This window comes from Astyanax mexicanus, chromosome 10 (genome assembly GCF_023375975.1).
Source record: "Astyanax mexicanus isolate ESR-SI-001 chromosome 10, AstMex3_surface, whole genome shotgun sequence".
Lineage (NCBI taxonomy): Eukaryota > Metazoa > Chordata > Actinopteri > Characiformes > Acestrorhamphidae > Astyanax > Astyanax mexicanus.
The window spans coordinates 12,189,560-12,213,585 of record NC_064417.1 but is presented as its reverse complement, the minus strand read 5'-3'; the positions used below and the strand labels follow the sequence as shown (position 1 = coordinate 12,213,585).

Below are 24,026 nucleotides of genomic sequence, written 5' to 3'. Positions count from 1 at the left end.
GTAGTTTTGTAATAGACTGTTTTAGTTAATCATAATATAAACATTCATACGGAAGAGTGAACATGGCCTGGTTGTACCTGTGTATGTATTTCATCCATGTGAACAGGGTGGCATGTGATTTAGAAAAAGGCTGCCAGTTCTGATGCTCCCAGCTTTTCTGCATGGCTTATGACATTTCCTATTTAAAAAAAATAATTTAAAAAAATAATTTAAAAAAAATTAAGGCAGAAAAAAACATATGAATAATAGGTAAATATAATACATTTTTTCTTTTTGTATTTTATGTATCCTTGACAAGGTTATTGTTGTAACAGAAAATTACTCCTGATACCTCCTTGCCATGTTGGCTGTAACTCTTACATCTTAACTGCCAAATATACCATTATTATAATCAGATTAACCAGACTACTAATGTAATAACCGTTGCCCCTTACACACAAAACAAGTGAATCAAAGGAGCTATAATAATAAATAAAATTGTATTACCATACCAACATTCCAGGTGTGTCTAATAAAGTATATAATAATACAAAAAATACTGATTTAAACTAAAAGAAATATGTAATTAATGTAGAACATACTTACTCAGTGAAAGTTAACTTACCACATCCATCCATCTGTATCCATCTGTGCAGTTATGCGAAACCATCTTCATTTTTTCTTGCATTTACTGCATTTCTTTTTCTTTTTCAAAAGACGTTCCCCCTGCATTCATTGTATAAGCTTTAGGGACGTCTTCTTTGTTTCCTTAACGTACATCTTCTGAATCAGTTTATTTTAAAAATTAGTCATATCTGTTCACACTGACGACTCGAGCTGCTGGGATTTGATTTTGGCGCAGACTGGAATGACGAACTGTGGGTGTGGGCAAACACTTCAGATTGTCCAATCAGAAACAGCAGCCACTGTGATTGATAGGGTGCAAGCCAAGCAGAAGCGTGCGTGTAAGCACACACAGCCACGGGCATATGGAGACTGTTAACGTTTTAAACACAGCCTGGAGTCTAATAAAAGAAGAATTAACCATTGCAAGTGCTATTAATGTGAAGACAGACAACACTAAAGGTAAGTGTGCATATTTGGCTTGGCAGTGTAAATTAAAGCAATATCTTTTTTAATAGTAATGTTGTCAGGTGTCAGGAGTAGGTTAACTAGCTGATCAGGTCATAGTTGTGACTGAAAAACACAAAATGTGTAGGCTAACTACAATTTTCCTGAGCAGCAGTTACAGCCTTCATTGTACTGTACCGTGACGTTTTATGTGACAGTGCCGCGAGACAGTGTCACGTGGACCCCCTAGTGGTGCAGGCCAGTTACTGCAGTGGCATGCTGTGTCACAGGACAGTGTACTGTGCTGTGACGTTTTACGTGACAGTGCCGCGAGACAGTGTCACGTGCACCCCCTAGTGGTGCAGGCCAGTTACTGCAGTGGCATGCTCTGTTACAGGACAGTGTACTGTGCTGTGACGTTTTACGTGACAGTGCCGCGAGACAGTGTCACGTGCACCCCCTAGTGGTGCAGGCCAGTAACTGCAGTGGCATACTTTACATAGCAGTTAGACAGTGACAGTGGGACCTGACAGCGTTATTTACACTTGCAGCGCGTAAAAAAGTGTTGTGAAGGGGAAACGGCTCTTTACCTAGCTGAGCCAGGCTGTTACTTCTGATTTCAAATCAAGGACGGCTGCTGTGCTTTTGACTGTTAATATTGCGAGTTAAATCAGCTGCTTAAATCGCATGACAATATGTGAAGTTCATAGGATATTCATTCAGACAGTCATACTATAATAGCAGCTGTACTTGACCATTTGCTCTTAAGAGTTCTAAAAGTTCAAATGTATCTTATTCATTTATAGTATACTATTACATTATTGTGCTATTTAAACTACTAATCACTACTCATTATTTATTAACTACTTGTATTTACTGTACTGTTTTATTCAGTTTAAACTGCATATACTACAGTATTCTTAATTGATTTTTAAATTACTCAAATATACATTTACTAGACTACTTATTGCTCTATTTAGAGTTAAATCTATTAATAATGTTATACTAATTAATATTATCGTAAAACACATCTTACTTTATACAATACTACACTTGGTCATACTTTTTACTATAAGTCTATGGTTACGTGTACCCCCAAGTAGTGACCAGCAGCATCTGGAGACAGTGCCACGCGCAACCATGAAAGAGTTGCGTAACAGCAGTGGCATGCTGTTTGTGACAGTGGTCCGTGACTCTAAATAGAGAAGACATAGGAAAGCCTAACAGTTATTAAAATATCATATCACAGCACTGGTGGGTTTCAATAACAATCTTCTTATTCTTCTTTTGTCTATTCCCTTTTCAGGGGTTGCCACAGTGAGTCAGGTTTTCAATAACAATTTATATACATATTAATAAGACTAAAGATTTTTTGTTTGCAGCCCTTCACCTACACTTTAAGATTTAAATAACAAATGCTTTATATTATTTTTCCTCCCATCATAGTTCTTGTATTGCTGCAGATTTTAAATATAATTAAAAGTTGTTCTTTATGGTCATTTCATTCAGTCACATGCTCCAATTCATACATTCATCTCTTCAACATAAATATTTTTTTTAATCTTTTGCACACATTTTTTAAATGCAGTTCAAATGCAAGGGTGCTTTAAATAAAGACAGTACAGACATTCTATAACACCAAAACCAATACCATATTCATATCTATAGTTCAATTGTATTTATTTATTACAAAACACATACACAATTGTACATCAAACTTAAACCTTTTTTTTTCTTTTTAAATGCATTTACAAAAGGAATTAGTTATTCCAAGGCATTCTGGTGAGAAGTTGGATGGACCAGGTTTGGGGGGGGGGGGGGGGGTGTTAGTAAATAGTATCTCCAGATGAAAGAAATGTTTCTGCTGCATATCGGCAGAGTCCTTCATGCGCTGATATTATTCTGATAGTCACCTTAAAAGACAAACATGACATTAGTAACAAATTCATAAGTTGAGCATCAAATATTTGTGCATGAATTGATCCACTTATCCACAGGACATCAAACAACAAGTCGAGATCTTCCGAATCATTTCCCAGCTGCAAAACACTCCTTAATTTCCCAATCAGCGCAGAAGTCTATTTCATAGAAACACATAGTTTGCATTTAAATAACTGATAAAACTTCTCAGTGATAGCATGTTGTGCTGCTGTGCTAAAAATGTTTCAGACAGGACAGGAAATATATAGTCAGTCATCTTACATTACTATGGCATTTGATAAATTCAACACCATCATATGAGCCACAGTCACTAAACCTACAAAGCACACCTACCACAGTTTTATGTAAACAATTAAAACAGCCCTGTTTCAATTACAACTTTGTGAAGTCAGCCCATTACATTCTGTTAACTTATCTGAAGTGCTTGATTAAAAGACACCTTGATTACTTTTGTTACATTAAGCTATTGAAATATGAACAGCATTTGGCGCACACACACACACACACACACACACACACACACACACACACACACACACACACACACACACACACACACACACACACACACACTAACGTTTTCATCAGTGAAAGGAGTCATCTTTGTTTTCAAGAGGTTTTTGAGTCTTGGAGAGGTCTCAGGATGCTGCCAGAGAAACATTCTGCTTGACCTCTGCTGTCCACACCTTAGAGAGTCATGCAACACCTATAAGAAAATAAGGTTGCATTATACAACAAGTACGCACATTGTATTAATTAAAAATTGCAGCAATGCCTGACCTTAATCTCCTCATCTTGAATAAGTCCACATACACCATGCTGTTGAATGATTGCTCTAATTCTAGACAAAAAATAATTGATTGTAATTAGCTATTAATGTTATTCTTTGATTATATACTTTTCCAGTTGTGCAAGATAGGTAATATGCGATCATACCTGTCAAAGGTGAGGGGGCGAGGATTTCTGCACCCACATGTAAATTTCAGTCCTCTGACATCTTGAACTCCTGCGCAATCAGTGTGAAGCCAGCCTTTGCAATTATCACACTGTACCCAGTGAAATTTGGTGACCGCCGGATAAAGTGAGCTGTTTAAACAAGTACATTTTGTGTTACACTGCAGTAAACTTTGGCTTAAATTACATTAATCATATACAGTAGTGTTCAAAATAATAGCAGTCCAATATGACTAATCAGATAATCACTGTTTTTGATAATCACTGTTCTTGGTATAAATTACCACGACAAAATGTACCAGTTGGTGCAGTAGGTTCTTAGAAAACCAAAAGACACATATTCATGATATGCATGCTCCTGAGTATGTGTACTTAAATAATTAATTGACAGGTGTGTGTTTAAAATAATAGCAGCGTGGAGTTCAATTAGTGAGATCAATCATTCTGTGAGGAAACAGGTGTGAATCAGGTGGCCCTTGTTTAGGGGGGCAAGCCAGCACATGCTGTACATGCATATCTCCTTGAAAGCCTGAGAAATATGGTTTGTTCAAGATACAGTTTAGAAGAACAGCAAACTTTGATTAAAAAGTTGATTAAAGAGGGTAAAACTTATAAAGAAGTGCAGACAATAAAAGGCTGTTCAGCCAAAAAAATCTCAGATGCTTTAAAATAGAGAGCAAAATCAGAGAGACATGGAAGAAAATGCTAGACTACCATTTGAATGCATTGAAGAATGGCAAGGCTCAGTCAATAATCAGCTCCAGGATGATCAAAGACAGTCTTAAGTTACTGTGACAGTTTGTAGACACCTGTATAAAGCTAATCTATTAGAAAGAAGTCCCACAGAACCACACAACATACTGAAACGGATACAGTTTGTCAAAGAACACATCAGCTGGCCTGAAGAGAAACTGAGAAACATTGTGGACTAATGAAAGTAACATTTTATTTTTTGGGTCCAAGGGCCACAGACAGTTTGTCAGACGACCATCAAACTCTGAATTCAAGCCACAGTACACTCTGAAGCATTGAATCATGTTGGTACAAGCTTCATGATATGGGAATGTTTTCTTACTATGGTGCTGGGCATATTTACCACATAAAAGTGATCAAGGCCCAGTTTGCATAGATCAGAATACTTGAATATGTCAAGTTGCCTTATGCTGAAGAGGAAATGCCCTTAAAATGGGTTTTCAACAAAACAACCAAAACCACACAAGTGAACAAGCAAAACCTTGGTTTTAGTTCAACAAAATTGAAGTTATGGAGTGGCCAGCCCAAACCCTGGATCTAAACCCAATAGAACACTTGTGGGGTGACATTAACGATGCCATTTCTAGGGCAAAACCAAGAAATGCAAACAAATTGTGGGATGTAGTCAAAGCATCCTGGGCTGGAATACTAGTTGACAGGTACCAGACATTGGGAGACTCTTTGCCACACAGATGTGAAGCAGTTATTAAAAATTGTGGTTATTCAACTAAATATTAGGTTAGTGATTCACAGGAATGCTAAATTCTAAAAGAAAGAGTACATTTTTTGAGTTTGTAAAGACAAATGCAGACACTGCTATTTTTTGAACAGACAAATGTTAATTTTTTTTGTAAAATAGTTATAAATTATATACATTTCTCTTAATGTTTTGATTTGGAAAACAGTATGCAATGTTCCCAATGCATGGAAATAGATTTAGTGCTTATGTTTTTAAACACACTGCTATTATTTTGAACACAATTGTATACATAGTACATACCCTTGCGCTGCTAGTCTCTGAAAAGTGCAGACATTAAATTTTTCTGCCATGCATTCTTCTTTTGAACTTTTTGAGATGTCCTGTGTGGAAAAGAATACATATAATAAAATCAAATAGAAACATTCTTAATTTAAATATTTACAAGGTTTACATTTTAAAAATATTCAAGTTATCCAAGACATTTTCACCTGGGTTACGTCCTTGATTAAAGACGTTGCATGGTAAAAACGCAGATGCTCAAGTTGGGCTCCCCTCAGTGTCTCTGTCACAATCTTTATATTGTTGACCTCCATTTCTGCCATCTTTAAAAAAAGTGTAGAGTTATTTTACATTATTTGAAGAATATAACGAGAAATCAATTTAACATTGCAAAAATGCTTGCTTAAACTCAATGCTTTGTACAACTTCTACAAATAATTCCACAAAAAATGAGACTTTAATCTCTGATCTTATTTTACAATGCACTTCATCAATGTGATATTTAGGTTGTGTGGATGTAGATGGGTAATAATGGTAAGTCATGAAAGAAAACTCTTACTGTGCACACAAAGATACCACAGTTCTGCTGGTCACACTGATGCCATTGACTTGGGTATCTGATGGTCCATTCAGTCATCTTCCATGTGTTTTGAAAGGCATAGCTAGACAGGAAATAATTTAAATTAAGCACCCTTTGTGCATACAGTCTCAAACAAAAGTCTGTGCTGACACACTATGAACACAAATTGCACAGATGTTATAGAACACAATTCTCCACAATTTAGAAAACATTTATATTGCAACTGTAAAAATAAACATGTGCAAAAAATGAACAAAATTAGTTTAAATTAAGTTAAGTTAAGCTTATATACTGAAAATTTGCAGATGCAAGCTCAAGACAATACAACCTTATTAACCATACTTATGGTGGGCACAGATGGAATTCTGCCTCCTCCTTTAGGCCATCCATGCAGTGTACACACACATACACTCTAATGAGTACACTTAAGACACTCAGTGAGAACACATGCCTGGAGCAGTGTGCAGCCATCGATATGGCACCTGGGGAGAAGTGAGATTTAAGGCCTTTTCTCAAAGGCAAATCCCGGCGATACCCACCAGACCCAGGTATCGAACTCACAACCTTGTCCGTCGCTGAACCACCACTGCCATTTACTGTGCAGCATAAATTGTAGTACTATCCATGCAGTAACATCAGTGTATATTTGATAAATACATAACTAGAAATTAAAAGAGAGCTATTTGTTGTATTCTAAAGAATAAAAAGCAGCAAGGAGGAGTAGAAGAGAGCACGCTTAAGAGAATGGGGTAGACAGTAGAATGCCAAGGGGTGATAATAGAAAGAAAATTAACAGCCTGAAAATGTACTGTTCCTGTTTCCCAAGATAACATTGAGAACAAAATGTATGAATTGTTTATTGATGGGCAGCAAATATTCAGTCAAAAATGCAAAAACTAAGCTCTTACCTCAAAATCTCCATCTCACTTTTTCCAATAGTAGTATACTGGTGCATAGAATCATAAATCCTGATTTCTTGCTTGGACCCATCAAATACCTGTGATGGCAGAAAATCAGACACAGAACATAGAAAAGCGTGCATAGTAGAACTATACAAAAAGCTCAAACATGCATAATTTATTTTAATGAGAAAATAAATAAAATCACCCAAAGGATAAAGTGATTCCCCGTCTCTGGTGTTTTCCCACCAACAACTCTTGGGAATAAGATGGTGTCTTGCGGTTGGAGGTCCTGTAAGAAAATCGGTAATGAATTGAAATTATACCTTGTGACTTAAACAAAAGCATTAGGTTCTTTTTTACCTGCAAAGATGTCATGTTTCTGTTGGAGACTTTCTTCAGTGTTATCCAGACTCGCCACCAGCAAATGAATTGGAATGTTGGTAAGACTTTCATCTAATGGAAAGTATAATTTTTACATGCTGAATAATTGTTTGTTGTAACTATGATTTGCTTATCTTGGACTTTAACTTACGTTCATGTGTCCCTTTGCAACCTGTGCAACTCGACAGTTTACTGCCTGTAGGTAAAATTGATCAATTGGTTTCTATGTTAATAAAGGCAAAGATAATCATAAAAAAAAATAATTAAAATAAAACATACATCATCCGTAAGCCATGGTAGAGAAGGTAAGGATTCTTCAGGATCCTCGTTCAGGTACTGTGCAGGAAGAATGGAGCGCAAATCCATAGATCTAGCCAAAGAGTTTCCTATTTTAACACAGAAGTGTTGATTCTGTGACACGTACAGCTGATGCAGTTTAACCTGTGAAAAGAGTATTATAAAATTATCAACATAATTGAATCTTAATTGCAAGTTAAAGTTCTTAAATTTTACAATATACCATATTGTAGCTTCTATTAAGTAATTATTTTAAAATTAAAATTGTAATTGTAAAATTGTATTCTGGCATAATGAATGGATTACCTTAATCTGCTGCTCCACAGGAAACAGGGTCACAGAGAATCGCTGTCCCTCACAAGCCCCCGGAACAGTCTCTACACGCATCTTTGTAGGTAGTGGCATCTCCATCTGCTTTTTGTTTTCTTTAGAAAGGACAATGAGGTTCATACACGTATAATTTATATTTGATTTCAAGTTTGTCATTTCCTCCTTTTAACAAATAAACTACTTTTTGGGCCTACTTACGTGCACCAATACCCTTCCATCTTCACCAATGTCTGCATTCCCTTGGGCCAGCCTTTGCATTTTGGACAAGAATGCCAAGTTAATTCGCTGGTTATGGAGATGAAAAACAAGTCGCAGCATGAACATGTAATGGACATCTTTAAGCTGGCAAAGAAAATATCTCGAATTAGCAAGTTCCTTGTTCAGTTGTTCAGCTAACGATGAATTCAGTATGTCAGCTACTTCAGGCACTAGGTCCAAGCTCCTGAGCTTCTCTTCTGGTCTTCTCTGATTTTTCTGATGAAATTTGTCATACAACGAAAACTTGTCTGCTGTTCTTGTGATAGGATGTGGGCCATGCACTCTAGTTTCCAGTGAAGGACCAGCTTTTGTTGTTAAGCATGTGGTCCATGGAAAAGTTACACTCAGTTGCTTTTGGGATGCTTTTGAAATGTTTTTTGGAGTTGCTTCACAAAGCCTTCCATCAAATGGCTGAAAAAATTGTTGTCTTGTTCTATTATTGGCATGTCTTGCCACTCTTCCAGCAATATCTGAGATGTATATTGTAGGTGGTATTTTAAAACTTAATAGGGCATCAGTATGGTCTCTTGCCGATTCTTGCCACCACAATGGAGAGCAGTAGTAGACAACAGAGTGCATGCAGCTGCTGTGTAAGACTCCACCTAAGAGAAAATGGGTTTATTAAATAAGAAGTTTCAATTTCTTCCAATAAATAATAAATATGAAATGATCTCCAACCTCCCGTTCTCTGCAGCTTCATAAACATCTTGGGATAGATGTCCTTGTACAGGAGAAGTTCTTCTAAACGATTAAGGATGTCAGACACAGACCCCTCAGAAGACACTCCCAGCTCCACACAAAGACTGATTAGCTCAGACTTTTGTGACTGATAGATAAATTAATAAAAAAAGATTGAGATTAGTGTGCACAACCTTTCAAAACACAGTCATTTAACCCATCCCATGCCAAAATACCACACAGCTGTGTTTCTAAAATCTGGCCCTGGTGTCCCTTCATTTCCCACTTTAACACACCCCTCTACAAGTCTGAAGGGCTTGTTAATGAACCAGTTTAATCAGGTGTGTTGGGAGCAGGAAAAACACTAAAACGTGCAATGCAGGGGAGGAGGGGTGCCCCAGGACTTGGATTGAGAAACACTTGCATAGAGGATATTTTTATTGAAAAACTAATTGTTTCAGTGGCTCTCTGATCCTGTCGTGGGGCCTACAATTATCTAGAAATCATGAAGGTATGGAAAATTAAATGATCAGGTGGACCAGGAATAAACTGTTGAAAAGTGTATAGAACTGTGCTTACAGCTGACTTTATTGTCAAGATGACTATGATCTTCAAGTGATTCCACACAGAATCAGGTAGTAAACATTAAGCAGATGTGTAAAAAAAATATTAAAAGTATTAGCACAATATTTATGTAAATTATCAGTATGTTTCATAAAAATGTACCTTTTTTGATTCAAGTACTTCAAACAGGCGGTCTTCTGCTGATGCAGTTTTGACTGCAGAAGTAGTTTTGCCTGCAGAATCTTCCAGGCGTTTGGAAAACCCTTTCAAAGCTTCCGTTTTAGGGACAACCGATCCAATTCTGCTCTCTTTTCCTATCCAGGGAGCAAATGCTGAGTAGGTCAGCTCACTTGAGTAAGGGTTCTTTAAATTTGACCCTAATATATGAAGAGGAAACAATAATGTTAGGAACATGCATAACAGCTGCAGATTCTCAAGTAGAAAAAATAATCTATCTTTATATTTTTTAAACTACCGTCACAGAATCCAACAGCAACTAATTCTTTTTCTAGTTGTGTCCATCTGTTGTCAATGTTGACAGACAAATCTTTCTGCTGGACATCTTCAATGCATGGTCTTCTCAGGAGATTCACTAGAAAATATATTTACACACACACAAAAAACAAATATTATTCATGTTTTTCTCTTTGATAAATTTTGCTATTTATAATGAACTGCTTGGAAATTTTGACATAGTTTTATACAAATCAGACCTGGCAAGTCAAAAGCTACTTTCCAGTTTGCATCAGAAATTAGTACTGGTGGGTGGTGGCCACAGCGGTTGCAGGAGAAGTCATAACTGTAATCAGTTATTGCAGAAAAATGAAAAAAGGCCTTTCTGAGTGTGTTGTGAGGAAGGGTAATGCCAAGGTGGTCTTCCATCATGGAAAGGAATCTGCCAATTGCGGTGTTGTTCTATGCAAAGAGAAAAAAAAAAAAAAAGACTCACCGTCAATCTTACAACAACTTTAATGTGTTGTACTTCTAATAGGACATTGATACATACCTTTTATTGCTGTTGAGAGCATTGAGCATAATGGGATGCTAAGAAATACTTTATTATTAAAATTGTGGAACCCTGAAGTGTATTCCTGGAAACGCACTTGAGTGTGGCACCTTAAACGAGTTTTCACCATCACCTTGACACCTGTTTTAAAAGCATAATCATAAATTATAATTTTTTTTACACATATTTTACAGCACATTTTAAAACTATAGAAGCCTTCAAACAACCCACAAACCTTTAGTGACAGAATAGAGGCCATAAACTGTTGCATTCCTGGTAACAATTTTTGCTTCTGATAGGTCAGGGTAGGTTGGTCCTGGACAGTAGGGGCAGACTGTTTCTGCAGGCTCAAAGCTGTCTGGCACAGTCCTATCAGTCGTTCTCAGATTGGGTGGCAAAACCTCTGGAATCTTTTTATGCTCACAGAGATAGGTAGTCATCTTTTCAATCTGCTCCACACTGAGGTCGACTTGGTCATCTAAACATTCCACACCATCTTCTAGACTGGATTCATCACTGCCACTTTGTCCTTCCTCTTTTAATAGCCCTTCATGCTCTTGATACAACCACCACATTGATAAATAGATGTGGGTGCAACGATGCATGTTTTTTGTGCCTTTGCAAAGACAATGCCACTTGCCATTGCTTACTCTGGTTCGGCCAAAACTGCACCAAACTTCTTTTCTTCCAGTGTACACAGAAAAATGTACATATCGTTGGGAATATCCATATTTTTCAAATAACAGTGGATATACAACACATACACCTTCACTTGCAGAGACAGAATGCATTTCCAAACATTCTTTTTTTCTTTGACTAGAAATTAGTCCCTTGTCTTGCATGGACTGAATTGCATCCTCATTTAATTCAGCTGGTGCAGTGTAAGGAGGTGCAAACGAAACTCTGTGCAGGTGTTCACACTCTACACCAGGTTTTCCACTCAGTTTTGCCAGTGCCATGAACTCTTTGCAGTCATCAACTTCACAGCCAATAATTTGCAAAATGGATGACTTGCATACATGAATGGGTATCCTGAGACCTTTAGTTTGCTTGGCAGTGAAAAAAATGCCATGTTCTACATCAACACAAAATATTGGCTCAGGGTCTTTGTGGTGAAACTGTCTTTCATGTCTTCTCATACTAGAAGACATGGCAAAAGTTGACATGCAATTTTTGCAAGTATATTCCCCCAAGGACTCGACTGGATCATCCTCAGACTTCCTTTTTAATTCACCTAAAAGAGTATTAGACAAAATAAATGTAGTATTTAATTTGAATAAACACTCATTCAAATGTTGCATGCATAAAAAATAGCACATCACTATTTTTAATTACAATCAACTTATCCAGTGTTCATGTTATTATTAATTTCATGAAAATGTACAGCATATTTACCATTGTCTTCTTTTTTTACAGCCACACATCCTGCAATTAATTATTTGTAACATTAGATAAAGGCAGTAAAAAGTTAAACTAAGGCTATAAATGAATGGTACAAATGGGCAACCAGAAACAAGATTGCAAGACGGAAGGAAACTGCAATACTGACAAACACGAAGGCGAGACAATGGGTGTTAGTACACAGGTTAATTATATCAAAAACACCTTGGAATCATTGGTTACCATGGGGACACAAATGTGGGTGGAGCCACAAAGCAGCATGGAATCAGGTAACAAGAAAGAAGGACCATATAAGGAAGAATAAAAGGAACTATACATAAATAAGAATTACACGGTACCCAACACATACAGGTCTGGGGAAAAAATGAGAGACTACTGCAAAATGATCAGTTTCTGTGATTTTACTATTCATAGGTATATGTTTGAGTAAAAATAACATTTCTCCAAAATTCCACATAGACATATTGTTCTTTAGAGCATTTATTTGAAAAATATGCAGTGCTTTTAGATCTCAGAAAATGAGAAACAACAAACAATACTAAGGTTATTATGCTGGTTGAACAATACTGATTTTATTCATACTTTCATGGTCTTAGCATTCTCTGCACCAGTCTTTCACACTACATTTGGATTACCTTATGCCACTCCACACTCATGATTTAGTTTTTTTTTATAAATAATATGAAACAATTAAATGGACAGATGTATGTGATTTACTGTGTACTTACCAGGGCCATCGGTTTTCACAGATAGAACACATCCTGCAATTAATAATTCATAATATAACATAGATAATGGACTTTGTTTATGGATGTTTTATGGTATCTGAGAATTTGCAAAAAAAAAATGTTTACTGTTACCATACCATGATTTTCCAGATGAGCCTTAAAATTGATTTGCCGCAACACTAACTTTCTGCACTTTGGGCAGTGCCAGTGGCTCCTTTTCTGTTCCTTTGCTTCTTTACAGAAACATGGAATGGTGAATTTTTCTGTTGGAATATAATAAAAATAACTTTACGATAAAGTAATACATTGTTTAAATGAATACATGAAAACAGTATATATATTATAGTTAATGTATAACCATCTGCAAATATATTGGGTGGTCAGGTGTTTTTTTTTCTATAAGACATCTTAGATTAGAATGGATAGATCAGAAAATTACCATTTATTTGCTGGTAACATCTAGATGTGTTACACAACTTATTTCTTTTTTATATTTGTGTGGTGTGAAGGTGTAAGCCCAACACCCACATGAGCATTTTTCTTTGGGAAAGTATGAAATGTAAAGCTGTTAATAGAGAGAAATGAATATTTATTCATACAGTATGTTCACAAAGGTATTGGGAAACTTACTCATTCATTGTTACTTCTAAAATAAAGTGTATTTAACACTGTTTAACCTGCTTCTGTTGGAGTAACTACATATCTCAACTGCCTGAGAAAGGTTTTCTATTACATTCTGAAGAATTACTGTAAATGTTTGCATTTAGTGACGAGAATGTCAGTGAGGTCAGCATGTCGTATTATCACCACCCCATCTGATTCATCACCAACTCATCCTAAAAGTACTGGACAGAGCTCCATCATTCCAGAGAACACAGTTCCACTGCCCCACAGATTAATACTGGGGGGTTGTATAAACCTCTAGCTCACCCCTGCTCCATTCCAGTCTTATTCTATTGGCAACACTTTTCAGCAAGGACTAGACAAGTTGTGTGTTTGTGTGTGTGCAATTGGTACAATATTTCTGAAAGCAATAAAAAATGCTGACCACTTAAATGGGGTAGCAGGATTGGAGACCAATGACCTATGTTGTTTAACACATTTAGATGTAAACATGAAAAAATAAAAGCTAAAAACATCTCATTTATTTTTTTTACAGATCAAGAAATGTGTTTAGTGTGGGCAAAATCAAAATACACGTTTTTGCTATTTCAGGTCTATAAATGTGAACTGTATTTGACTGCAGGCTCTTTATTTTTGAAAAGAAGATTCTTCTACAGAGACCGAGAGGGGCTGTGGATAAAAAATAAAATATCAAATCGAGTGAACGATATAGCAGTTTGTGCTCACATTTTCTTTAATTCGAGTGAACGATTTGCAATTTGTGCTCACGATTTCTTTAATTCGTACTCACGATTTCCGCAATTCGACTGAACGATTTCTGTAATTCAGTAAAACGTATAATTATAAACCTTTTGAAGCTATATTTTCTGAATTATGTGCTTATGTTTTTGCTTGTTTTGGTTTTAAATGGTTGTTTCCTTTATTTATGACTGGAATTGACTGTATTTGTCTATACTGTTGGTAAATAAGCTCTGTGAAGAACTGCGCGCGCTCTACCCACACGGCAGGCGTCTCGTGGTGGGGGAACCGACGTCACGGTCTGCTCTCCCACACGCTGTGAAGATTCCACCACCACGGCAAAATCTGCACCCTGTATTATCTAACTGTAACACTAGTGCATTATTATCAGCAGGTTATAAATGTAGATAAATGATTATCACGACAGCACCCCTGAAACAGATCAAGAGAGAAAAATGCTCCTTTCCCTCCGAGCTTCTTAGTGCGAAATCGTTCATTCGAATTACAGAAATCGTGAACAGGAATTGCAAATCGTTCAATCGAATTAAAGAACACGTAAGCACGAACTGCTCCGTACTCTTCTTAAAAACTTACCAGTACTTTGGTCAGTGTAATAGATGGCATATTTTAAGTGCTTTTGCTCAATGTGTTGCCGTGTTGCTTCTGCTGGTGCTTTGCAAAAGCGGCAATCTTCTTCGGATATAATTTCATCAGAGCACGTAAACTCAAAGCTTTGAGACCCTGCCATCCTGCAGACATTGCCTGCTGTGGCGTTCCAGTCACAACGGACATGCGCCACTAGAGGACTTTTAAGATAAAAGCATGTCTGCCGTTTCTGGCACATGACAGCATTAATTAATCAGAGAGCATGTAATAATAGTATATTTTTTTTTTATGAACTGACACACTTATATATGTATCATGTATATTTACATGTAAACTCACATGTGCTACATCATTATGTCATTGTCATAAGTTTATAAGATATTATTAAGTTATTATTTTAGAAAAAAAAAACCAGAGCATGTAATACATCCGAATGAAATGTACAGGACAATTATTATTACATTATTAAAATTGTATAACACCCATTGCAGAATAAAAATGGTTAATATAAAGTATTTGTTATCATTCTACTGCAAAATTAATGCTCTCTATTTCTTTATTTACACGTAGCACCGTCACATCCATGTAAAGTATGCCACTGCAGTAACTGGCGTGCACCACTAGGGGGTGCACTGTCTCGCGGCACTGTCATGTAAAACGTCACAGCACAGTACACTGTCCTGTGACACAGCATGCCACTGCAGTAACTGGCCTGCACCACTAGGGGGTGCACGTGACACTGTCTCGCGGCACTGTCACGTAAAACGTCACGGTACAGTACAATGAAGGCTGTAACCCCCTCTCATTTCCCTTCTGTGTGTTGCAGAAATTGTTCACTTTAATGACCTGTATGCAGACTCTGCTAGTTGTAAATTAGCTAGCTGAAGGTTAGTAAATTAATTTGTATGAATTGGCTAACTAGGCTAATTATGGTTAGATAAACTGGCTAACCTGGTTATGTTGAACTGTTTGTTTTGTGACATTGACCTAGTTAGCTAAGAATGGGGAACCCAGTTAACTTGTTAAGGTCGTTTAATGTGCCTATTTTACTGTTAGCAAAATTAAAATAATGTTATTCATTATTTTCTATTAATAATATATTTATTGCTTGAAAAAATGACATTTAGTTAGATGTAAGCATACATTTGGTTATCTATGCCTGCTAAGTTACCTTATTTAACCTAGTTAGCTAGCTAGCTAGATAGATAGATAGATAGATAGATAGATAGATAGATAGATAGATAGATAGATAGATAGATAGATAGATAGATAGATAAAGCCAGGCGGACACTGTGCGATTTTAGCCCGATTTTAAGCCCGATCTGGTCGGATGCGACTGAATTTCATGATCGGGCCGAATTTTAGCTTGATCGTGCGTCGTTTGTCGTGCAGTGTGAGAGGGGAAGCGATCCGATTAATTGCCCATATGAGCTGCGAATGAGCAGTCGGACGCGACCAGGGATTTCTGACATGCCAGAAATTTTGGTCGCTTTTCTCACAGTGTGAGCTATTTTGCGAGCCGATTTCTTAACGTCACGACCTGTTTTCCCAAAAATCTGCACAGTAACTATAAATTATTATTAGTCATATTTATTTCTGTCAGTTATAAGGATTTATATTTATGTTTGGTACACAGACTTATAGCTTAATATAGCAGACACAGGCATTCTGCTGTTTAAGAATTTCAACAGATGCTTATTCTCAGTCAATAGCTGGAGTTTTTGAAAAGATAAATTAAAAGAGAAAATAACTTTGACAAACATAAATTTATTTTATTTCACTTTGCTATTATATCTGAAAAATAAAGCACATTGTCAGCGTCTGGTGCTGCCCATCAATTATATAAAACTTAAAACATGCACAGAAATATAAAGCTATATTTTATAATTCGTTTCTTTTCGCCAGGGCAAATTTATTAAAATTATAAATATATTAATTTATTAATTAAAATCTCGTCCAGTGCTCCAGAATATTAGCCACTCAAAGCCAGTTTAGCGCAGGGCGTGGCATTGCGCGCAGAATAACCTCTGTCTTCTAAAATAAACGTTTTAATAAATAAGGTCGGAGAAGTGTAGTAAAATTAATGCTATTAAACTTACTAAAGCTAATAAATGTACTGATAATTAATCAAGATAAATCGAACAAAATGCGCTGCGCCTCTCTCTCGCTCTCTTTCGCAGCGCGGAGCTGAATTCAGCGCGAGGCTACAGATAATATAAAACTCAGTTCAGTTGAATAAAAATAAGTAAGGGCCTGTACGTACAAGCAAAGGACCTGTAAGTAAATATTGTCAAATATAAAGAATAGTTTGAGGTTTTGGTGAGCTGTTTTCATGATTTGAAACTGAAACTAACTGAAACTTTGAATATTCTGCAGAAAGCCTGGGTTATTTTAAACAAATTTTTAATGAGTTTATATTTTATATTTTTTATTTATTCATTTTAATTATTTTTCTTCTTTTATTAATCAAATCATTAAATATATATCTTCATAAGATATAATTTTTTTACCTCATGTCAATTTTTATGATCTTTTTAAAAGGTCCTATTTTTCCTTTTTTACGTATATATTTTATTCGTCTATAATAAATGTCAGTTTTTATTTCTATTTTTTATATATTTTTTTAATCCCTTTTAAACTGTTAATGCTCAGCGGCACTGTAAATGAGGGTCCCTATCCAGTGTGAATAATCGATTGCTTGTTTAATATTCAGTGTTGCAAAACCAGTTTTTACATAAACAATAAACAGAATAAAACATAAAATTATGTTATTTTATTTAAGCTGCTGGTGTTTCTTTCGCAGCCTGACGCACAGTCATTTTTCTATGCGCTCTCCTTCTGTAAAACGGACAACCCGTAGAGTCCACGTCGCCTCAGCCACCTGCGAGTCCATGTACGTCTCTTCCGTGGACTTTCAGCGCACAACAGGGCACAAATAAGCAAAGCTAAGCGCTTTCTTTTGCAAGGCGACATGTTGTGTTGAAGCGAGAGTTTGTACGCAAAGAAAGCTCCGCCTACGGGCTGCGTTTAGACGTGCAGTGTAAGCTCCCCCGTCGCAGCAGGTCAGTCTGACCGTACAGTGTGTGCAGATGAATCGCAGGCGTTGGTCATACACGACAAAGGATTCAAACGTGCAGTGTGAGCTTTCCAGAACGCATCCGATTACAAAAATCGCACAGTGTCCGCCTGGCTTAACGGTAACCATGCTTTGTTTTAATGCTTTCATAGTTGGATGCAGTAAAATCCAGCCAATGAAGCAAGACATGCTCGTTTGGAAGAACAAAGCTGAACTATTAGAAGACAAGGTAAAGGAGCTGGAGGAACGCAATGATGAGCTTCGGCAGCAAATGGAGCTTCTCAGTGCACAAAAAGGTAGTGTTCTCAAATCATTTACAAAATACTATGTTTTTCCAACCTCCCAAAATCACCAAAACACTGATAAAATTGCTGCCTGATTTCCATGCCACTGGCATGCATCCATAGAGACACTGACTTGTACCAGACTTACTGGTACTCAATCATTTGCACACTTATTTTGTAGTATAAAAATTTACTTCAGCAGGTTTGCTTTGTTTAAAAAAACTTTTCTAGCCAGCTACTGTAACAGAAGTATGAACAGATCTAGGCAAAATATAGGCTTAGGGTGTGTTCACACTAAACGATATGAAAGATATGTTCCACCAAAGCCTGGTTCCTTTGACTAGTGTGAGTGCTCTGTAGTGTGCCTGAGCATGTTTCTTTGCCAAACCGTAGTTCATTTGAATAGTGTGAGTGCTTCGTACTGTGCACGAGCACATTTCTTTTTCAAAGCCTGATTTATTTTGACTATAATGAGTGCTCTGTAAATGTTTATTTGCCAAAGCCTGGTTCGTTTTACTAGTGTAAGTGCTCTTTACAGAGCCTGAGCATGTTTCCCAGCCAAAGCAGTCATTCTACACTGCACTACCTCTCACAATGAAATCCAATTGCCCTGCTGCCACCAATGGGCATATATATCATGCCATAACTATACCAGGCAAGCCAACAAATTTGTGCCTTTTTTTCCATTCAACTGCAAAAAAATCACATTAAGCCAGGGGTGCCACCTCTGGTCCTGGTCATGTGCTTTGGAGAGTTTTTGCACATACTGTTAAGATGCTTGAGATGCTTATAAGTCTTCTTTAGCTGTATTAAATATTTTTAGAATATAGTTGGAACCAAAATCTCCAGGGCAGTAGATGGCCAGAACTGGGCTTAAGTACTTCTGCAATAAACTATATTTAATGTTTTTATCAGAGCAATATTGGATTACAGAACTTTTATTTAACCATTAAAAGTAACAATTATTTATATGAATCTCATGTTATCCACTCCTTAACAAAATGCACTGCTTTATGGTCAAATTTGTCTAATGAGATAATTTGTATTATATTTTTGTGGCCTGTTTTGTTGTGCCTGTCAGAGAATAAAAGTAGCTGTGAGACCCCAGAGGACTCAAGTGAGAGTCTGGAGGACTCAAGTGATGATTCTTCCACTTCTGATTCCTCTGACTCCTCTTCAAGTGAAAAAGATTCTCACAAGAAAATGAAAAGCAACTAAATGAAGGAAAAAAGAAGGAGAAGCATAGGAAAAAGGAGGACAGAAAAAAACGAGGTATGTATACCATACTTTATTTTAATCCATCCTGCCAACATGTTTAAACACTTCACTGTAGGCCAGTATTAATAAGGTTATATAAAACCAACATTAATGCTTCATGATGTAGAAAAGGCTATGGACTTTTATTCTAGTTTTCCCTGTTTATTTATTGCACTTCCGTAGTTCAGCTCTATGCTATTAAGCTCTTATTTTGACATGTTACTTTTAGGATATGACATCACGTATGTCTCCATCTTTGTTAGTTCAGATGCCCTGATTCACTGTTACCTGACTGCAGAAAGTTTACTCCTTCATCCAACTTAATCCTGCTGTTTGTGTGCATAAATGAATAACGTAAATTACAAAATATTGTTATTTAGATCAAGTTAAGTTAGTATTGAGGCATATTTTGGTGTATTTTCATTTAATCCTGTAGTTATTTGGTAGATTGTGTTGAACCTGTCTAGATCACATGCTTCCAATGTAACTGATGTAAGTCTAGTTTATCTACTGTGGTGTGAATATTATAGTAACGCCACAGACAGCAACTGATTTGTTCTATTTTATTTTTGTTGTGTTTAGGATAGGGCTGTGACGATAATTTTATTACCGCAATACCGCGGTTATGGGACGTCACCGCGGTGATGAGCTCATTACCGTCATTACCGCATTTTTTTATGGCTGTCAAATCTGATTGACTGCGTTTTGAGCGGTAGTAAAATGCTCCATATAAGCACAACTGTGGTGAATTCAGTATTAATATGTCAAGTGTAAGTCCTACACTATAGGGCTGTGCAATATATCAAATATATTTTGATCGCGATAGATATTGGTGTCAAACGATCTCAAAATTCATAATATCGAATATAAAATTTTTTGTCATTTATCTGTGCTGCCGCTGCACTGGCGCGGCAGCGAATGGGTTAAGCAAAACGCGGTGCGTGGTACTCATTGAGGTCCTGCTCACTTCGTCTCCATTGAGGCTGCTGAAGAGAGTGAAGATTAGCAGCACTAATATTGGCTCGGAAATGGAAGCTACAGGGCAGGCTCAGTAAGTTGAGAAAAAAGGAAGAAAAAGACTCAGAACAGAAGAGAATCATCTGCAAGATTTGCCGGAAAGTGGTGTCTGCACCTCTCGCCAACACATCAAACTAATTCACCCACCTCAAGGTAAACCATAGAGCCATGTAAGGTGTTCCGTGGTCACATTTTGAGAAAGTAAAATATATTAATTCATTGTCTGGCTGCTGGCTGTTCTGCGTGAGCACCGCGGAGAACGCGCGGCATTGCGCCTCAGTCTTGGGAAAAATAGTAAGGTTGGTTGAAGTGTAGTTCAAACAGCAAAGCAATGATATAAAACTATAACCACCATCTTTACTGAAATGTTGTTATCTGACCAAGTCTGAGGTAAAATGCGCTGCGCCTTGTCTCTTTCACAGCACGCGGAACTGAGTTCAGAACCGCTACAAATATAACCATATGAAACTCGCACGATCTGATTTCCTCGGGTTGCTGTTGTTCCTGGAACAACGTGAATAAAGTGGATCCAGGACCGACAACACTCACATCCAATCAGATTTAGCGTCTCTCACTGACGTCATTACAAGCGCGACTGTCCAAAAAGACCGCGGGGAGATTCAAACACCAGTAACTGCTGTGCCCCCTTGTGCGTTCAAGCTGTGCGGTGTGGAGGAAGGTAAGAAAGCTCCTTTATCTCCCATAATCAGTGTAAATACTGTTTTAATTGAACTAAAGTCTGGCTCTTAGGCTCTACACTTTTGCATGGATGCATATTTGAAAGTTTCCTTTCTGGGAAAATGTTTTAAGCATTAGCTAGTTAGATTAACTAGGTTAGCTTACATGCTAACGTACTTAGCTAACTAGTTTACATTTTAAAGACTGGTGAATTTAATTGAGCTTAGTATCAAACACTTGCTTTAATTACATGAAGATCTACAACTCAGCTTGCTTAAGTAAGCTAGCTGGATAATAATAAGTTAGTTAATTACTTACTGTATTAGTTAGTTAGCTAGCTAGCTATCTAGTTAGTAAGGTTAAGTAGTTAGCTATCTACTTAGTTAATTACTTACTAAATTAGTTAGCTAGCTACTTTTAGTTAGTTAGGTTAGGTAGTTGGCTATCTACTTAGTTGATTGCTTACTGTTGTAGTTAGCTAGCTACTTAGTTAAATTGGGTTAAGTAACTTATTTAGCTATATATTTATTTAATTACTTACTGTATTAGTTAGCTATCTATTTAGTTAATTACTTACTGTTTTAGTTAGCTAGCTACATAGTTAGTTAGGTAGTTAGCTATCTGTTTAGTAACTTACTGTATTAGTTTGCTAGCTATTTTGTTAGTTAGGTAGGTTAGGTAGTTATATATGTACTTAAATAATTACTTACTTTATTAGTTAGCTAGTTAGTTACATACTTAGTTAGCTATGTTAATTAGCTGCCTACTTTGTTAATTAGATTATTAAGGTTAGTTAGTTAGCTATATACTTTTAGTATTATCTAATTTATTAGTAAGCTAGATATTTTGTTAGTTAGGTTACTTAGTTAGCTATCTGCTTATTTAGTTAGCTACATCCAATAACATACCTACTTTCTTAGTTTACTACTTACCTTGTTAGTTATTTAGTTAGTCAGCTAGCATGCTTTACAATTTTATTTGGACAACTTAGATCTATTGCCCTATTTTGAAAAGGCTTTAATGCTGTCTGACTTGCTAATGTTAGTTTGTCACTTTAGATTACATTTTCAAAGAAAAAGTTAATTATTGAAGGTTAGAATGAAAAATTAAGCCAGGGCCATCGTGCGCGTTGTTGATCCAGGGCCATCGTGCGCGTTGTTGATCCAGGGCCATCGTGCGCGTTGTTGATCCAGGGCCATCGTGCGCGTTGTTGATCCAGGGCCATCGTGCGCGTTGTTGATCCAGGGCCATCGTGCGCGTTGTTGATCCAGGGCCATCGTGCGCGTTGTTGATCCAGTTAATTGATGCCTTGATTTATATAAAAAAAAAAACTCTAGCATGTGTGTGTTTGTTTTTACTAGTACTTTTTTAAAAGCTGGAAAATTTAATTCAAATTTAAATATAAACAAAATAAAATTGTATCTGGGCCTCCCTGGAATAATGCATAGATTGGTCACAGGCTGTCCTGTAATATCTAGGACCAAGAAGTTTGTAGAAGTTCTGTAAGTTTATGAGGCTGACCTCACCATCCTTAATTTCGGTAACTTTGGGCATCCATGATCCTGTTTTTAGGTCTATGGTTGTCTTTCCAGGGAGCACGTTTGTTAGGTTCTGACCACTGCAAATTAGGAAAATGCAACAAGACCTGCCTTGTGATTTGGAGATGTTTTGACCCAGCAGGCTGTTTTAATATCTCAATTCCATTTGTCCTGCTTTTAACTCCTCAGCCTTAAGTTAACTATTCACTCACTCCCTATGTAAATATATTTACCCATTTGGCATTATGACCAGATAATAAATCTTTGTTTATTAATATCCTGAAGTTTTTCCACTGGTGAGCCAAATAACCACAAAAATCTTATCAGGATCAAGATGCCAAAGCACATACTTTTTACAGGTATATAAACACAGCAAATATTGCTTTTAAATACATATGGGAGGATAATTGGAGTTGTCTGGACAATGGGAACCACTGGATACTTTTTGTGAGTTACATTTATAGATACTTTATTGACCCTGAAGGAAATGCATATCCTAGCTTGTAGAACAAAAAGATAAATACACTCCAACATAGTATAGTAACTCTGTCACAGATAGAACTGTAATCTACCTCTCTGCTTAGAGCTTCTTAAAAGCTTGATTTTAAGGTTTGTGTGGATGTGATTTTGATTATTTTTTGTTCCAAACCGCAACCCAATTATAATTGTATAGACTTTTGCCAGAAGCAGACATATATCCAATAAAATGTAATGGAATCGTTGTTGTCTGGAAGAAATGTACAGCAGAGGCATTTCTTTGTCTTAAAGGTAAAACAATGTAAAGGCAAAATGTACAACACGGTCCTTCAAGTCCATATTAAGGTATATTACCTGTACCACAAATGTTTATACTACTTCCACTTTCTTTGAGAAAAGGAGCATATTCATCCATCTTATTTTATTCTGTATTCAGTGCACTATTTACTCTAGTATAAAGTCTATATGAACTGTGGTTTAAACAGCAGATTAAATGTAGGAAATGTTTTAAAACAAAAGCTTCCTTCCACATTGAATATTAAAACATTATCTATCTTTCTTTTTAGTTTTATGACATTACACAGAGAAGAATCATTTACATGAATTCTATGGGAGAGGATAGAAAGACAGTTTTGAAAAACTGGAGGTGACGAATACAATTATATGCATTATATTGCCAAAAGTATCCATTATCCTGCATTGCATTTGGTGATTAGGCTTGAATGGAGCTGCTTGGTCAGGGAAACGCATTCCATGAATTTCTCTGCTCTGTACTGTTCTTAATCTAATCTGAATAAAGCTTTGCTTTCTTCACCTGTGGTCTGTGTGAAGTGATATAATGATTCTAGTTTCTTATGTCTAGCTGTTTAGTTAACACAGTGTAATTTTTTAGCTTATTTGCATCAGCCAGAGGTTGCAAAGACAACTGG

At 36.6% G+C, this 24,026-nt stretch overlaps 2 protein-coding genes across 5 annotated transcripts in view; both read right to left on the bottom strand.

Annotated features, from left to right (window-relative positions):
* LOC125804695 (endogenous retrovirus group FC1 Env polyprotein-like) overlaps nt 1–24,026 on the bottom strand; it is a 124,124-nt gene that overhangs the window by 66,368 nt on the left and 33,730 nt on the right. The window lies entirely within an intron of this gene.
* Nucleotides 2,706–11,309, bottom strand: LOC111189207 (uncharacterized). 3 transcript variants are annotated; one of them, XM_049483863.1, is made up of 17 exons: nt 10,909–11,309; nt 10,143–10,814; nt 9,848–10,044; nt 9,104–9,251; nt 8,144–9,027; nt 7,820–7,981; nt 7,692–7,736; nt 7,520–7,612; nt 7,365–7,448; nt 7,166–7,254; nt 6,237–6,339; nt 5,887–6,000; nt 5,699–5,778; nt 3,928–4,077; nt 3,772–3,832; nt 3,569–3,697; nt 2,706–3,128 (listed from the first exon to the last, which is right to left on the bottom strand). In XM_049483863.1, the coding sequence occupies exons 5-17, from the start codon at nt 8,321–8,323 to the stop codon at nt 2,877–2,879; spliced, it is 1,542 nt and encodes a 513-aa protein (XP_049339820.1). In that variant the 5' UTR covers nt 8,324–9,027; nt 9,104–9,251; nt 9,848–10,044; nt 10,143–10,814; nt 10,909–11,309; the 3' UTR covers nt 2,706–2,876. The 3 variants fall into 3 exon arrangements, 2 of the variants coding, with proteins under 2 accessions (XP_049339820.1, XP_049339821.1); XM_049483864.1 differs by having other exon boundaries at nt 9,848–10,259; nt 10,381–10,814; XR_007440848.1 differs by lacking the exons at nt 2,706–3,128; nt 3,569–3,697; nt 3,772–3,832; ... (6 more) ...; nt 7,520–7,612; nt 7,692–7,736 and having other exon boundaries at nt 7,903–7,981; nt 10,143–10,259; nt 10,381–10,814.

What these genes read in the sequence shown, in the direction of transcription:
- LOC111189207 (XM_049483863.1), bottom strand. Translation starts at nt 8,323, where the DNA reads ATGACAAACTTGAAATCAAATATAAATTATACGTGTATGAACCTCATT. An exon ending in CAGAGACTAGCAGCGCAAGG is followed by an intron (nt 4,078 to 5,698) that starts GTATGTACTATG and finishes TTGTTTAAACAG; the next exon opens with CTCACTTTATCCGGCGGTCA. An exon ending in CGCCCCCTCACCTTTGACAG is followed by an intron (nt 3,833 to 3,927) that starts GTATGATCGCAT and finishes TTTTTTGTCTAG; the next exon opens with AATTAGAGCAATCATTCAAC.